The following is a 16,722-nucleotide window of genomic DNA, read 5'->3' as shown; positions in this document are numbered from 1 at the left end:
AACACGCTCAGACAAAACCTTCCGTCGCAAATTGTGAAAAACATTGTTGTCATAATAGACGGGATAATAAATTGCATAGGCTACGGTTTATATTGCGTCGCTTTACACATAATGTTAGTTGCATTGATTAAAAACTAACAATAATAGTAGCCTACATCGGGTGGCATAGCAGGCTATCTGTTCAAGTCATAGGTGACACCCAAAATGAATGACCTCCCCTGACAAGAGTTCGCGATAGTAAGAAATTGTCTACATTGATGCACGGAAAGAACACAGCCTACGCTTTTTCTCATATCCAAAAAAGTTAAACGGATTGGCCAACCTCATCAGCTGTCTCGATTGTGTCACTATAATCCAACTTTTAGACCGTTATAGCTCCATAAGTGTTTAAGCAAACGCTCAAGACAAGTGTGTAGCAACATAAACAAAGCGAAACATATGGCTGACGTAGGCTATCTTCTTGAGCGGTCACTGATTGAGACACAGAAAGTTCTCAAGAACACTATTAGGTCTTAAACATTTACCTAATATTTGTAGTTGCCTTAAAAAGGAAAAGCAAAGGTGACAGCCCCCCCCCCCTGCTATTTTTTTTCTCATCGGATCTGCATCGATCTCAAATATGACATTTCTAAAATCAAATTGACGGAAATCCGTCCTACGACGGAGAACTTTAATCCTTGTATTTAAAAAATCTTTGTATATTCAAGATTGAGACCTAAGTGCGTGGGCCCTGGTTGAATTGACGTGGAATGACCCTATATGTATTCCTCAGATGAAAATTATATGTAAATGTTCTATTTTGAATTGTTATGCAATGCAAAAAATCAATAAATATATTGGGAAAAAAAAAAAAAAAAAAACTCTATAGTCACGAATTTGATCGTGTTGGTATAAATATATTTTGTAGTATGTGATTCCTACAGTGTAAAAAAATATACTAAAGTCTTGAAATAGATTAAGAAAGCCACAGCTATGGTGAAAAGTAAAAGTCTTGATGACTCATAGAATGCGTCTCGTCTAAACAAAAATTAATAAATAGCTCGACCATACCTAACTGTTGTATAAGATTGTTTTAACCCCAATAGAATCAAAACGCGCAGCAGCAGCAGGCAATGACACCTCCGGGGTTCCATAGGCGTGCAAAACTGAAGGCAGTTTAAAATTGAGGAGGTAAGCACTTGGTGGTAACATGACGCGACTAAATCAAGGTAGGTGAGGGAGGTAAGATCTGGCTATAGTTGGTGATTAACAAGCTAGCTAACAAACGTAAGTCTGTTAAAAGTAAAATGCCCAGTGATGGACTGTGATAAAAAAAACGGCCCTGGCATTTGCAACACACTGGCCCTATTTTCAAACCCAACAATGTGTTAGAAAGTGTAATAAGACTAACGGAAAATGAAACATGGCAAATTTTCACTTTCTAACTTGAGAAGAGAGAAGTTTTAAATAGGAAAACTACCGGAAATCGTAGTCACTTTTAAGCGTGATGCTAGCAGGTGAGAAAAGCTGGAGCTAAAAGTGGTATCACCAGACTCAGAGAACGGCTGGATGAACTGAAGAAAGGTAAAACTTAATTCTTTAACTCAAGGGGAGGTGGGCCCCAGCTGTGGCGCAACTGGCTGGGGCACCTGCACCGTACGCCGGCGACCAGGGTTCGATTCCCGCCCTGTGGTCCTTTCAGGATCCCACCCCGACTCTCTCTCCCATTCGCTTCCTGTCATTCTCCACTATCCTGTCAAATTAAAGGCATAAAAAGCCCAAATAAATAAATAAATAAATAAATAAATAAATAAAAAACTCAAGGGGAGGTGGAAAATGAGTGTATTTCCCCAAATGGTGGCGTATCCCTTTATGTCTTGTGTGGCTGAAGATTCGGGGGAGATGGTATAAAAGGGTCTGAGCTTCCTTTGTCTTCAAATCTTGAGGGTGTGGCTACCTGATGGTCTACGGTACTGTAATAAAGCTGTCTGTTGAATTTCAAGCATCACCAAAATGATTCAGTTTTTTAGTGATGTAGTACTTGAGTCCGGTCTCGGACTCGAGTCCGGTCTCGAGACCAATTTCTGCTTTCTCGGTCTCGTCTCGGACTCGTTCCTTCAAAGACTCGGTCTTGACTCGGTCTCGGACCACAGTGGGAGGAGAAAGACTCGTAATTTCAGACCGAGTCCTCGAGACCAACGCATTTTTTATGTTCATATAAAAAAAACACACAACACATAACAACAATAACAATAAAATGCAATGTTGACCGGCATTATTTAAAAATGACATCCCATGGTGCAATGCAAAGATACTGCCGTCAGAGACGTTTATATATCTCTATGGCTCTGCTGCCGGTGAGTGTCTGTAGGTCAGCATAGTCCATATTAAGACGTTAAGACTGCTCCTCTAAACAATTCCCAATCTAGCTTAGTCTGTAGGCCTAATGGTTGATTATTAACTGGGGTGATATTAAATTATGAATATGAAAACTGACATGTTTTTATGGTCTTGGTCTCGACTCGGTCTCGACTCCTAAAGGACTCGGTCTCGACTCGGACTTGCTTCCTCAAAGACTCTGTCTTGACTCGGACTCGACTGTATTTGGAAACCAACAGACTCGGTCTCGACTCTTCAAAGACTCGGTCTTGACTCGGACTATTACATTCTACATTCCATGAAAGGTTTTCCATTTAGACTATCAATATAGCCTAGAAAAAACAGAAAGGGAAAGGAAAATAGAAAGGAGCCACCTACATGGTTTGGTTAAAATATTTTAATTTGAGCATGTTAACAATTTAAAATGTAATTCCTTAACATACTTAAATACCCTATACCACCCATTTGATTTGTAACTGTATTTTAATAGTGATGTTTTTATCTGATATTTTGTATTTTAAATAGTCATGCAGTCAATTTAAATGGAGAAAAAAGTAATTCTGCATTCTTTGGCATGATTGGCATCATTGTGTTTACCACACCAGAAAATGCAAAGGAGATCAAAGAGAAATGCATAAACAAGCATGATAAAGATAAAGGGCTCTATCTTCCGTGCCGGCGCAATTGACTTTGTATAGTCGCGCGTTTGTCTTTCCTATTTTGCAGTCAGCGCATACTGGAATTTTCCCTCCACAGGTACATGCCTGTAAATTAGGGAATTCGATTGCGCCCACGGGGGCGGTTCAGCGAAAAGACGGGGCGTGTTCCGGCGCAAACGTTCACTGTTGATATTTTGCAGTTTCAGAAAACAATTCCGCCACAGACCAGGAACTCCCTGGTCTAAAGTCTGTGGCGAAAATGCAGATGCTATTTTAAGGGCGCATGCATGACCACAGGCCTGCATGAATGAATGCGTTGCACACCAATCTACAGACACCTCCGTGCACAGACGGACACATTCAAAGCCTTGATAATATTTGTCCATTTCCCGGTTTTGTTCGTGCATTGGTGACCTAAATATTTAGTAGCCTATATAGTACAACATCTACATGCAATATCTTTACAACAACGCCTAATTACGACCTATTAATCTGGACAACTTTATAGGCTACAGCCCTATAAAGGCTAAAGTTACTTTTAGTTTTGTTCCAATTTACCGTTGTGTAAGGTTAAGCACCATCATTTTGCCTACCTTGTTGTAGCCCATCTGAAATAACTCCAAGCTTTGCTATGTTCCCTCAATCCTTTCGTTATTTTCAAAAAACGTTTTATATCCATGATGGCCTTGAAGTCTTGAGTTAGTGAATTAGCTTAAATCAGCTTTTCATGTGCTGTTAACCAGCAACAGATAGTACAAGAAAGCAGCAATTTCTGTACAATTTCTGTAGTTGCTGCATCCATTCATTGTTATTCTCTCTCCTGCTCAAATAAATGTTGTGCGTGAATTAAGTTGATGATAACGTGTTTACAAACTCTGCTTTACAGAAAATATTGTAAATAGTCTACTGTCACGCAGTTAATGGGATACTGTGCAGAGTTGAAAGTTAGGTCAACTTAAACGAAGCCATTGCTTGGCCGCCTGTGCTGCGCAACGCACACTGAGCTCCTCTCATCTATACAATGTAGTTCCCATTTCTGTAAACCATACATAATTTCAAAGAAAAATATTACCACTCGAGGGAAATCAGTGTGGTGTCCATGTGAAAAAATAGGCATAAATCTAGCGTACACATTTTCACGAATCACTGATGTGTTGATGACATAAATTAGGAAATTTTAGAGGACTTAAGGAGACGTGATGTTGAACTGCATGCCGATGCCATTTAACCCAAATGCCCCAGCGGCAGCACGGGAGAGAAGAGATTAACTGACAGAAGATATGCATTGTCTATAGAGAGGTAATGTTAGATTACATTGTACATTGCAAATATATCACCATGCATTCATAACCTCGTGATTCAGTGAGAATGATCGATCCCAAAACATCGGAAAGTATGTCTTTGTGACAATTCTGTATTACATTTTGTGAAGATGAAAAATCAATAGCTAACTGTTCCCAACTGAACAGTGATTATAGCGCTGTGAACGCTCCTGGCTGCGCCTGGCAAATACGCCACCATAATAGCAATCAGCTATGGAACAAGCGTGCCTGTTGTTAAAGGGAATGTGAGGTGACGCTCTGATTGGTTTATTGCACGTTACGCCCAAACCACACCCATGATTAATGTAGCTACTTCAGACAACCCCATTTTAGATTTGCGTCGGGCGCAACAGTCAAATATCCCGCCGGTAAAATAGCATCAGCGCCCGAGATCCGCCCACAAAGTGAATTGCGTTTTGCGCAAAGACACTTCCGTTTTAGACCATTAAAATAGGGCCCAAAGGCTATCATCTCCAAGCACCACCGTGCTCCAGTTACTACAGTTGCAACAGCTACATTATTTAGAAGTTTATGGTCCATGGGACTGTACCCAACCTTCTTGGATGTGGTAAGAGGAAAATTGACCCTAGGCTGAACAGGAGCGAATGAGTGAAATTAGCGCAGGCCTCGACCTTCTCCTAGTGTCCACAACCTACGAAAGGCTAACATGATTGGTCACATGCAGCTAATTTCAACCTTGCTTTTTAAAAAGAATGCCTGTGGCCTTGAGGAGAACAATCCTTTTTCTGGCAAAAAAACATGAACACGTATAGCGGGAACATCCTTGAGCTGGACGGGAGGGAGGTTTAGGGGGTGAGTGTAACGGTAACCAGTTGGTACGTAACTGTGCCGTATAGGAAAACCTCCCTTCCCATGCCTTAAGAGACTAGGCGATACTAGCAGCCTGGGCTTTTAGCTCACTCTCTAGCCCTTAAAGGTGCCATGTGTAAGAATTGAGGTAAAAATATCCAAAAAATGAGCTACACGCATCAAAAGAATGAGAAGAAATAAGGGCGATGATGCCATTAAAAAAATGACAAGGTATAGTGCTGCAGATATATCAACCTGAATTAGCATGCTAAATTACTAGCCACAGCCCGACAGGTGTCATAATACCAGTTTCGGCCATGGGAGGCAGTATGCGGGCAACATAACCGCCAGCCAAACTGCAAGACACGTTTCCCGGTTGTTACTCTAGGGTAGACCATCTTACTTTCTGGAGGTATACTGCCCCCATTTTTTATGGAATGTGGAGTATGAATTGATTTTCTGGCGGACATTACACATGGCACCTTTAAGGCCCACAATCCATGGTGTTGCAAGTTGATTCGATTCCAGGCAAGTGCAGGGCTGAACTGCACTGTCAACACAATGTACATTCATCTCATTTCAGATACCTGGAACTTGAGCCCATTGAGTCCACATTTTGCCTTCTATGTCTTCTGATTAATTTTACCGTCTCCTTTATAGTTGGACAGTGTACTTGAAACTGACCATACCTGCGCTGGTGTTGACTACCCTTTACCATGCCTTAGTTATGCTGCTATAGCATAGTGCTGTCTTGGACTTGTCATGTGTCATGCCGTACAACCTCTCCTCTCCCCTTCCCTCTCTCTCTCTCAACTCTCACTCTGCCTATTCTCACTATGGTATAACACTATATAGTACCAATGATATACTTATTGATATTAACCATTTTGATTTATAGTAATACTAACCCACTCTATCTCTCTCTCTCTTCCCCCTTACCTCATTTGTGAGGTATACCATTACCAGTCATCAGCCATCCTTGTGTTTGGCCCTCATCTCACTGATCTCACCTGAAGTACCATCCCTACGACTGCCCTATCATCGCCTATTCCTGACCCCTGCAATTATTGAAGTTATTTTGAATCAAAAGCTCTGCAAAATGAACAAATGTAAATCAGCTTGAACAGAATTTCTTGTACACTTTGCCATCATGTATTTTACCTTCATTGCATCTTGAATGTGGTCCTGTCTGACCACCTCTGCAGAGCGATCCATGTAACATTTCAGGCAGCGAATCAGCTCCCTGCATACACAAACATAAACTATACTCAACAATTTAGAATTAAAATGTTTACATAATAATGAAGATGATGTCATTTTTAAAATCCAGAATGGATTAAAAATATTAAGAGGAGATGAGAGAAAATTCCCTGTGCTACTTTTCATCACTTACTTATAGGCCAGGGCTCCAGCAAAGTGCTTTTGGATGTAAGTGTCCATAACAGGCCGAAAGTGGTAGTATTTGCTATCACGCAGCAGATTGATTATGAACACCTGCAACAAGATTGATAAATTTCATTACGAGGGTCAGGCAGATGAACAATAAACTGGTGTTTGGAGGAAAAGAGCAACGTCAAGTAAGTATAAGTATAGATACTCTTTTGATCTCTCTATTTTGGTCTCTGCATTTATCCCAATCCATGAATTAGTGAAACACACTCAGCACACAGTGAGGTGAAGCACACACTAATCCCGACGCAGTGAGCTGCCTGCTACAGCGGCGCTCGGGGAGAAGTGAGTGGTGTGGTGCCTTGCTCAAGGGCACTTCAGCCGTTCCTACTGGTCGGGGTTCGAACCGGTAACCATCCGGTCACAAGTCCGAAGTGCTAACCAGTAGGCCACGGCTGCACTCAGAGTGGCAGGCATGCGGCATCTTTACTGTTAAAAGCAATCACTCTTTTTTACAGGACACAATAACAAAATGCAGTTGCAACATTGCAACATTCTGATATTGTTATACGGATAATGTTTTTTTTTTTTTTTTTTTTTTATTTATTTTTTTTTTTTTATTGGTGTTTACAACATAGAGGACAGACAAGTAAACAACGGTAATGAAAACAAACAAACAAACAAACAACATTAACCAAAATCATACACAAACAAACAAATAAGCATACATATTTTAACTATATAACCCAGTCATGTTCATATTTAAGCTGTAAATTAACTCCATGACATGAACAGAAAAATAGCATAAAGAGTATGACACATTGTGGCAACAGATAGATTCTTATCGATAACTATCAGAATAAAAATAAATAATAAAAACAAAATTATTGATCTTTATCCCATTTTTTCGTGATAGCTAATTTTCTCCAATCATCTAATTGTGGTTTTCTTTTATTTTTTATCATGTTCTTAGTCATTAAATAATGGTGTTTTAGAAACATGATGAATGGTTCCAATGTAATACATTTTTCTTTTTTTAAAATAAAATTTTTTCCAAGGAGCACAATAATGTTTAACAGCATATTTTGTTCTTCCTGCAAACCCCAAATTATATTGATTGTTGTTATTGGTAAATCAAGTCCTTGCTCAGACAGCCAAGCTGCCACCTTGTGCCAGAAAAGCATGACATCTGGACAATACCAAAACAAATGCATGGTGTCTTCCTCTTCTTCACCACAGTATCTACACATATTGTCTTCATTTATTCTCCAAATCTTTAACATTTTCTTTGTTGGTAGAATCTTGTAGAAAATTTTAACTTGAAAGGCCCATACATATGTTGAACAGGATGATTTGTACAGATTCTTAAAGACATCTAACCAAGGAAGTGGAGTATCAAAAATACTTTCCCAGTAGTCTTGAAAATAATATGGAGAAATTGCAGTATTTTTAAAAAATAAAAAGAAGCTGTACATGTCAAAATTTACTTTTTTATGCCCCAACCATTTATAATTGTTAATAGCCGGACGGCAGACACCTAGGTTTGCATTTGAATCAAGTAGTGCTATTTTCCAAGATGAAGGGATTGCTGATAACAACTGGAAATACTGTAGTTTTGGACAAAAGTCTCCATATATTGACACAAAGGATTCATAACTAAGAAATTGTCCTTTACTATTCAATATGTCATTTACAAAAAGTACATTATTATCTAAAAATGACTGCCAATATACAGGTTTTTTGTCTATGCAGATATTAGAATTAAGCCACAATATCTGTTGTTTAATCTCTAATGTATTATTTGGCATAGAGAACTGAAAGCAAAACCACATAGACAAAGAGTTTCTGAAAAAAGGGGAAAGATTAGGAAAAATTTGGTTCAGGGTTACTTTTGATTCCTGGCCTAGCTGAAAAAATGGATATAACTTACCTACTGATGTGCCACATTGAGCTATGAATAATTTAGATGAAAACCAGTGTTGATTATTATATAATCGTTGAATCCAAGCACCTTTTAAGGCCATATCCAGTGTCGCAAGGTTCTTTAGTCCTAAACCTCCATTGTCACGTGTATTGTACACATATTTGCGTTTTATTTTATCAGTTTTACCATTCCAGATGAAATTAAAAATTACTTTTTCGTATGTTTTTATGAACATTGTATCAGGTGAAGGTAAGGCTTGCAATAAGTATGTAAATTGTGACAGTATTAATGAATTAATTACTGTTACCTTTCCAAATATTGAGAGATATTTACCTCTCCAGGCCTGAAGTATCTTATTCATTTTCTGAAATTTTAACTCAAAATTTATCTTTACAAGGAGCTTTTTATCTTCTGGTATATATATCCCTAAAAGATTAACAGGGCCTTCTGAACATTTTATAGGCACCTTACAGGAAATATAATTTGAATTTTTCAGCGATCCAATTCTAAGAATAGAGCATTTGTCGTAATTTGGTTTTAATCCCGAAAGTAAAGCAAAGGAATCCAGTTCTGCGATAAGAGAGTTTAATGACAGAACATCGGGTTTAATAAAAAATGAAGCATCATCGGCATAAAAGGAAGACTTTGATTCTAACCCATTTATTTCTAATCCTTTAATAGTTGTATTATTTCTTATTCTAATGGCCAGCATTTCAATTGAAAGAATAAATAGATATGCTGAAAGGGGGCAGCCTTGCCTCACTCCTTTGGATAGGGTAATTGTATCAGAAATGTGCCCATTGTTAATTATTTTACTACAAGGATTTTGATACAACACATGAGTCCATTTAATAAAGCTCTCACCAAAGTTATACACATTTAGACATTGATATATAAAATTCCAATTTATTGTATCAAATGCCTTCTCAAAGTCAGCTATGAAAATCAGGCCGGGCAAATTTTCTTTATCATAATAATCCATTATTTCAAGCAGGCGTCTGATGTTATCGCCTATAAAGCGTCCTTTTAAAAAACCAGTTTGATCAGGATGTATTAAGTCCTGAATGACTTTTTTTAGTCTAAGTGCTAAACATTTGGCCAAAATACGTGCATCACAACATAAGAGTGTAAGAGGTCTCCAGTTTTTTAATTTCACAGGGTCTTTTTCCTGGCCCTCTGCATCATGTTTCAAAAGTAATGAAATTAAACCTTCTTTCTGAGTATATGATTGACAACCAATCTCAAAAGAATAGTTATAGCATGCCAGCAAAGGAACTTTAATTTCAGTAAAGAATATTTTGTATACCTCCACTGGTATTCCATCTAGACCTGGTGCTTTTCCATTTTGAAAGGAACAAATGGCATCATATAACTCTCCCTCAGTAATAAGACCTTCACATAATTTTTGTTGAGCATTAGTAAGTTCTGGGTGGGGATACATTTCCATATGCTCAGCCAGTGAAAGATGAGATAAATGATGTGCCTCTTCGTTGAAAATCCCATTATAATACTCCATCAATGTTTTCAGAATGCCATTAGTTGAAATAACATTTGTTCCATCATCTTTCAAAATTTTTGATATATTCTTTCTGGGATAATTTCTATTTTTAAGTTGCAGAAAATACTTATTACATTTTTCACCCTGTTCCATCCATTTAGCTTTACTTCTATATATAATTCCTTTGATTTTATTCTGATAGAATCTCTCTAATTCTTTTTCTTTATCGTCTAATATTTGGAGATCTTGTTCAATGCAATCAGATCTATTTGCATCCAAGCGATTTTTTATGTTTTGCACCTCATTTAATAAAATTATTTCTCTATTACAGGTTTGTTTGTACTTCCATGAGGAGAACTTTATAGCATGGCCTCGGAAAGCACATTTGAATGTATCCCATACAATATGTGGATTTGCTGAGTCAGTGTTAAAAAGAAAAAAATCTGAGATAAATTGCTTTGTTTTAACAATGAAATTTACATCTTCTAACAATGATTGATTAAATTTCCAATAGCCTTTACCCCTGTCAGTGTCAGCAAACTTAAATTTTAATATAATAAGATGATGATCAGATCTAAATCTTTCCGCAATTATTACTTGAATAGCTTTTGCTATAAGAGAGAAAGAAATCAAGAAAAGGTCTATTCTACTTGCAGAAGCATTCCGCCGCCAAGTATATCTAATTAAATCTGGATTTTTTAATCTCCAAACATCAAAAAGATCCATTGCAGACATCATAGATGTAAGAGCATGTCTTTTCTGTCCATAACAGTCCCTGACCTCTCCAGCCCTGTCTTTAGAAGGTTGGAGGGCAATATTATAGTCCCCAGCTTGAATGACAGGAATATCATAATTTCTAATCATATTATAAACAGTATCAAAAAAAGTTGGATCATTATCATTTGGAGCATAAATATTGACCAAACAGAAACGTTTACTTTCAATTTCAACATCTAAAATAATTATACGACCATCCATATCACGTTCTATTTTATGCACACAAGTTTCAAGATGCTCTCTAAACAATATCAATACTCCTTTTTGGTTTCTTGCTCCATGATTAAAGTAAATAGACCCCTTCCATTCTCGTCTCCATTTTTCTTCCACATCCTGAGTAGAATGACATTCTTGTAAACAAATTATATCCAAATCCTTTTTTTCAGCTAACCAAGTAAATATTTCACTTCTTTTCGTGTCATTAGCCAGTCCATTACAATTATAGCTGGCAATACACAGGGATTCAAGGCTCATAATGCTTTAAATCATTAATTAGCTTTCCTGCCAATAGAGTTTTATTATTCTTAGTGTCCTTATTCTGAAAACGAAATGTTATGTATGCACAAACAAACAGAAAACAAAACAGAAAAAAAAACAAAAAATAATTAAAAGGAACATACCGTAAGATTGACATATTAAAAGACCACAGAGTAGGCCATGTCAGTCAGTGGCAACAATAACAAAACTTATCCCAGGGAGATCAATTCAAATTCATTTTGATTCACCTTAATTTAGGCTAAGTTATCATCATCATCATTCGGTTCCAATAAAAAGAGCCATGGTGTGATTGTTATGTCTTTGTATAATTCGCCGTCGATATAGAGTTTATCAGCAACAAGTCTTACCCTGCCCTTTTCTTTTTTGTCCTTTTTCTCTTCTTTAAATATGGGAAGTAGTGCTTTGCGTCTGTCCACAATCTCCACAGGGTACTGCTGGTTAATGCCAAAGTGTTTCCCCTTAAGCTTTGGCCCCAGCCCGAAGACCATCTCTCTGTACGTGTACTGCTCGAAGCAGGCGATGATGGCTCTTGGTTTGGCCTGCTCCTCCGCCTTCGCAGCATTCGAATAGGAACTTTTCTTGGGTCTTGCTGGTCCGAGTCTGTGCACTCTGGGGAAAGCAATCCGTTGAACAATCTCTTCCTTGATACCCAGCTCGTTGGTAAAAAAGGCTTTGAGCACATCTCTCACATTCTCATCCTTCTTCTCGGGGATACCGCTGAATATCAAGTTGTCTCGCATTGACCGCGCGGTCATCTCCAGCATTTTCTCCTTCAGCTTGAGGTTTTCCCTGGTAACATCTCTGACAGACCTCTGCACCTTCTTAACCTTTTCTTTCACAGACTGTAGATCATTGCGTGTCTGCTCCAGTGATATCCCATTTGCAATCACAGTCTCTTTTAATTCTTTGATATCGTCCGACATTGAGTCCAACTTGTCAAGTTTCTTTAATTTCTCATTTATATCGCTCAAGATTCCCTCCATATCAGGCGTAAGTGAAAAAGAATTATCCGGACTACTGTCTAATTCCGAGTTAAGTCGTTTGTTTGGGGGCTCAGATCTTATTTTGTTTGAAACTCCGGGCGTCTTTGTTGCGTCAGACGCCATCAATCAAACAATCGGATCAAACAATCGGATCCAAAGTGTGCCACTGGAGCGTGACGCCAACTTAAATTTGGCCCATTCAAAATCAAAAAAGTTTCTTAATTGAATTCTACCTTCAATCCGCGAAAAAAAATACTTATAACTCTCCCATATTTAATAAAGTTTGCCACCCGACATCACCTGCTGCTCACTCACTCGCGCATGCTCACATGATCCCAGTGTTTGTCATATACGGATAATGTTATGAACAGCTAAACTAGGTGGGATACTTTGGAAGCGTAGTAATGAAATTGGCTTAAACCAACTAACTTACAGCATGTGTTAAATACACCTAACATCTATACCAAGATCTACATCACTTTGCTTGCCATCTGATCCAGCACAGCTTAATGAAGATAAACATGTTACCATAGCCCGTCCTCTATTAACAATTCTCTGATTTGACCTTTATACTGCCCATTTACAAATATATATCCGCGTATCAAATTAAAGGAAGATCCGGAGTTAAAGGGGAAATCTGGTGTAAAATGGATTTTGGATATGCTTAGCATGATAACGAGTTCGAACATTTGTTGGGGAGCAAAAAAACGCTAATCCGATGCATTCTAAACTAGCCTGTTTTTAGCCGATGCATCCAAAATGCTAACACTGGTAGCGATAGGGCATTTCTCATTGTAAAAAGATCGCTAATTTTAAACCATTTACTAGGCTCAAAGTAAGACCGACACTTCTTTGAGTTTTTCAAGTAATCAAGCTTTTTTGGTTGTTTCTGTTAAAACATCTAGCTTTTACTTAAGTGCACATGTTAGCTAGCTTTATCTGGAATCTGGAGCATTGTTGTAGAATTCTATTGGGGTATAGTCAAGTCAAGTCAACTTTATTTATATAGTGCATTTCATATACAGAGATCATTCAATGAGCTTTACGTAAACAAAAGCAAACAGGAATAGCTGATAAAAAGCATAGAAGGGCAATAGTCAAAGAATAGTTTAAAAAGTAAAGAATAATAATAAAACATAGACACAATAAAACACACAAGGTAATAGTACATAAAAGCATAAAAGGGCAATAATTTAAAAGTGTTTAAAAAGTAATAATTAAAACATAAAAAACAACATAGAATGATTATACTAGTCAAGAACCCAGTGTACAGCAGCACTCTATTAAGATTCTTGAAGTAGTTCCAAACTGTGCGTGCACAGGGCCAAAATGGCCAACCACAGGGTTCGATAGTCCCCCAAGCACCTAAATAGTTAAAGGAGAATTCCGGTGTGATTTTGACCTAAAGTGTTTTGAAACATGATACCGAGTGTGAACGTATGTCTCATAGCCCATCTCGGCTTGTCCCCTGCACTCCGAAATCTGTCGCTAGTTAGCCGATGCTACCAACAAGGCGGTCAATGGTGGTGCCTCGGCATCGGCATAGCCATGCAAATAAATCACTGTTTTACACCATTTACGAGGCTCAATGTATCTCCACACTTCATTGGTAGACTTCCAAGGGCCCTGACATTTAAAACGAGACATTGAGAACTTTGAAAAAGCACTGGTAGTTTACTTACAAGACGATTTATACAGACAGTATCTTCTCGAAGTTTAGCGTTTGCAGCCATCTTGAATTTAGTCACGATAAGTCGAGCGACGAGGAAGAATGAACAGGTATGATAAGGGATCAGATTCCAAAAATAATTCTGTGGAAATGCATGGATTCCAGTTTCTTCCAGTAGCAGCAACTGAAATCCATGCATTTCCACGGAATTATTTTTGGAATCTGATCCCTTATCATACCTGTTCATTCTTACTCATCGCTCGACTTATCGTGACTAAATTCAAGATGGCTGCAAACGCTAAACTTCGAGAAGATACTGTCTGTATAAATCGTCTTGTAAGTAAACTACCAGTGCTTTTTCAAAGTTCTCAATGTCTCGTTTTAAATGTCAGGGCCCTTGGAAGTCTACCAATGAAGTGTGGAGATACATTGAGCCTCGTAAATGGTGTAAAACAGTGATTTATTTGCATGGCTATGCCGATGCCGAGGCACCACCATTGACCGCCTTGTTGGTAGCATCGGCTAACTAGCGACAGATTTCGGAGTGCAGGAGACAAGCCGAGATGGGCTATGAGACATACGTTCACACTCGGTATCATGTTTCAAAACACTTTAGGTCAAAATCACACCGGAATTCTCCTTTAACACTCAGGGCCAGATGTACGTACATTTGCGAACGTAGAGTTATCAACGTCATGGACAAACCGCAGATTGCGAACGCTGTCAGACCCAAGTTTCCGTCGTATTTATTAAACTAGTGTAAACTGCGCCTCTCTGCCTTTCTCCGCCCATAAACGCAATTTACTAATGTCCACAACTGAACGGCAGAGCCTACATACAAGCACAGTTGAATGAAGTTAACTGATGACAACATTAAAAATAATTAAACGTTTAGCGATCATGAAATAATACCATACATGATAAGATGTCAACAAGCAGGGAGATAATGAAGATCAGTAGTTTTACTCAAACTAATTGTGCACTTAGGTTATGGAAAATTGGTCAAATCTAGCAAGTAGGAAAGTTTAAGTGAATGACGTGAAAGTGAAAGTAAGACATTCGAAAGGCCAACGAAAGTTAAGGTTGCTTTTGATAGTACAAATACTTACAAAACTGGTGCTCTAAATAGCGATTCTGTTGTCTTTGAAAGGTTCTCTTATTGACGCATTGAACTGCAATTTGGATTAACACCTGCTTTTACAAGGCGGAAGTATTTAGGCGTAGAATAGACGTGCGCTTCCAGGAGCAGTCTTTGTACATACCGCGGAATACATAATTAGGCGCTCCGTACGCTTCCCTTCCCATCTTTTTACGCTAAACTCCCACTTTCTCCTGGATCCTCCCATGAATGCATATGCATGACACGAATAACGCAATTAGCCATTTTCAGCTCCCGCGACAGGCAGTTAGCACTTTTACATCATTGCGGCCTGTTTGTACATACCTTGCTATGATTTTACACGCACGTTGCGAAACAAATACGCCCGAAGTGGGTGCAAAAGCCTTAGTACATCTTGCCCTCAGTTTCAGGGAAACCCGATAAAGCTGCAACTCTTGAACTGTAATGAACAAGCTGTTACACTCTGACTATGCCTGATCTGTCTATTCTGTTAGAATGACAGCACAACTACATCACAGAATCCCCCTTTGCCCAACTAAGGACAGCAATAGTACTACAAGGAACAATAGTACTCTGAGGGCCAGATGTACAGTACGTACATTTGCGAACGTAGCGTTATCAGCGTCATGGACAAACCGCAGATTGCGAACGCTGTCAGACCCAAGTTTCCTTCGTATTTATCAAACTTGTGTAAATTGCGCCTTTCTCTGCCTTTCTCTGCCCATAAACGCAATTTACGAAAGTCCACAACTGAATGGCAGAGCCTATACAAGCGCAGTTGAATGAAGTTAACTGATGACAACATTAAAAAGAATCAAACGTTAACAAGCAGGGAGATAATGAAGATCAGTAGTTTTACTCAAAGTACTTGTGCACGTAGGCTATGGAAAATTGGTCAAATCTAGTAAGTAGGAAAGTTTAAGTGAATGACGTGAAAGTGAAAGTAAGACATTCGAAAAGCCAACGAAAGTTAAGGTTGCTTTTGATAGTACAAATACTTACAAAACTGGTGCTCTAAATAGCGATTCTGTTGTCTTTGAAAGGTTCTCTTATTGACGCATTGAACTGCAATTTGCTTTTAAAAGGGAGAAGTATTTAGATGCAGAATAGACGTGCATTTTCAGGAGCAGTCTTTGTACATACCGCGGAATACATAATTAAGCGCTCTTTAAGCTTCCCCTCCCATCTTTTTATGCTAAACTCCCACTTTCCCCTGGATCCTCCCATGAATGCATATGCATGACACGAAAAACGCAATTAGCCATGTTCAGCTACCGCGACAGGCAGTTTGCACTTTTACATCATTGCGGCCTGTTTGTACATACCTCGCAATGATTTTAAACGCACGTTGCAAAACAAATACGCCTGAAGTGGGCGCAAACGCATTAGTACATCTGGCCCTGAGTGCTCTGTAAATTGAGTAATGAAGATCTTACAATAAACTGGACACAATCACATACAAGATGACACATACAGGATGACATGACACACATACACATAATCCATGAGTCAGATAATAGTCAGAAACTATTCAAATTTTAGCTGAATTTTTTACATTTTAGAAATGTAAAAAATAAGTGATAATGATCCTAGTCAAACACCCAGTGAACAGCAGCACTCTATGGAGATACTTGAAGTAGTCCCGAACTGTGCACGCACAAGTTTCCTTTCAGGGCCAAAATGCCCGACCACAGGGCTTGATAGTCGATACTCTG

At 38.5% G+C, this 16,722-nt stretch overlaps 1 protein-coding gene across 1 annotated transcript in view; it reads right to left on the bottom strand.

Annotated features, from left to right (window-relative positions):
- Positions 1-16,722, bottom strand: part of dock3 (dedicator of cytokinesis 3) — an 835,931-nt gene that overhangs the window by 482,892 nt on the left and 336,317 nt on the right. The window contains 2 exon segments of the mRNA XM_076267926.1: positions 6,311-6,392; positions 6,543-6,643. Coding sequence (XP_076124041.1) covers positions 6,311-6,392; positions 6,543-6,643 — 183 coding nt within the window.

Source organism: Alosa pseudoharengus, unplaced genomic scaffold (assembly GCF_046254945.1).
Source record: "Alosa pseudoharengus isolate Yale_2024_CS ecotype anadromous, Long Island Sound unplaced genomic scaffold, YU_APseudo_1.1 YU_APseudo_1.1_scf_5, whole genome shotgun sequence".
Lineage (NCBI taxonomy): Eukaryota > Metazoa > Chordata > Actinopteri > Clupeiformes > Clupeidae > Alosa > Alosa pseudoharengus.
The sequence above is the reverse complement of the archived record's forward strand: the minus strand, read 5'-3'. Positions and strand labels throughout refer to the sequence as shown.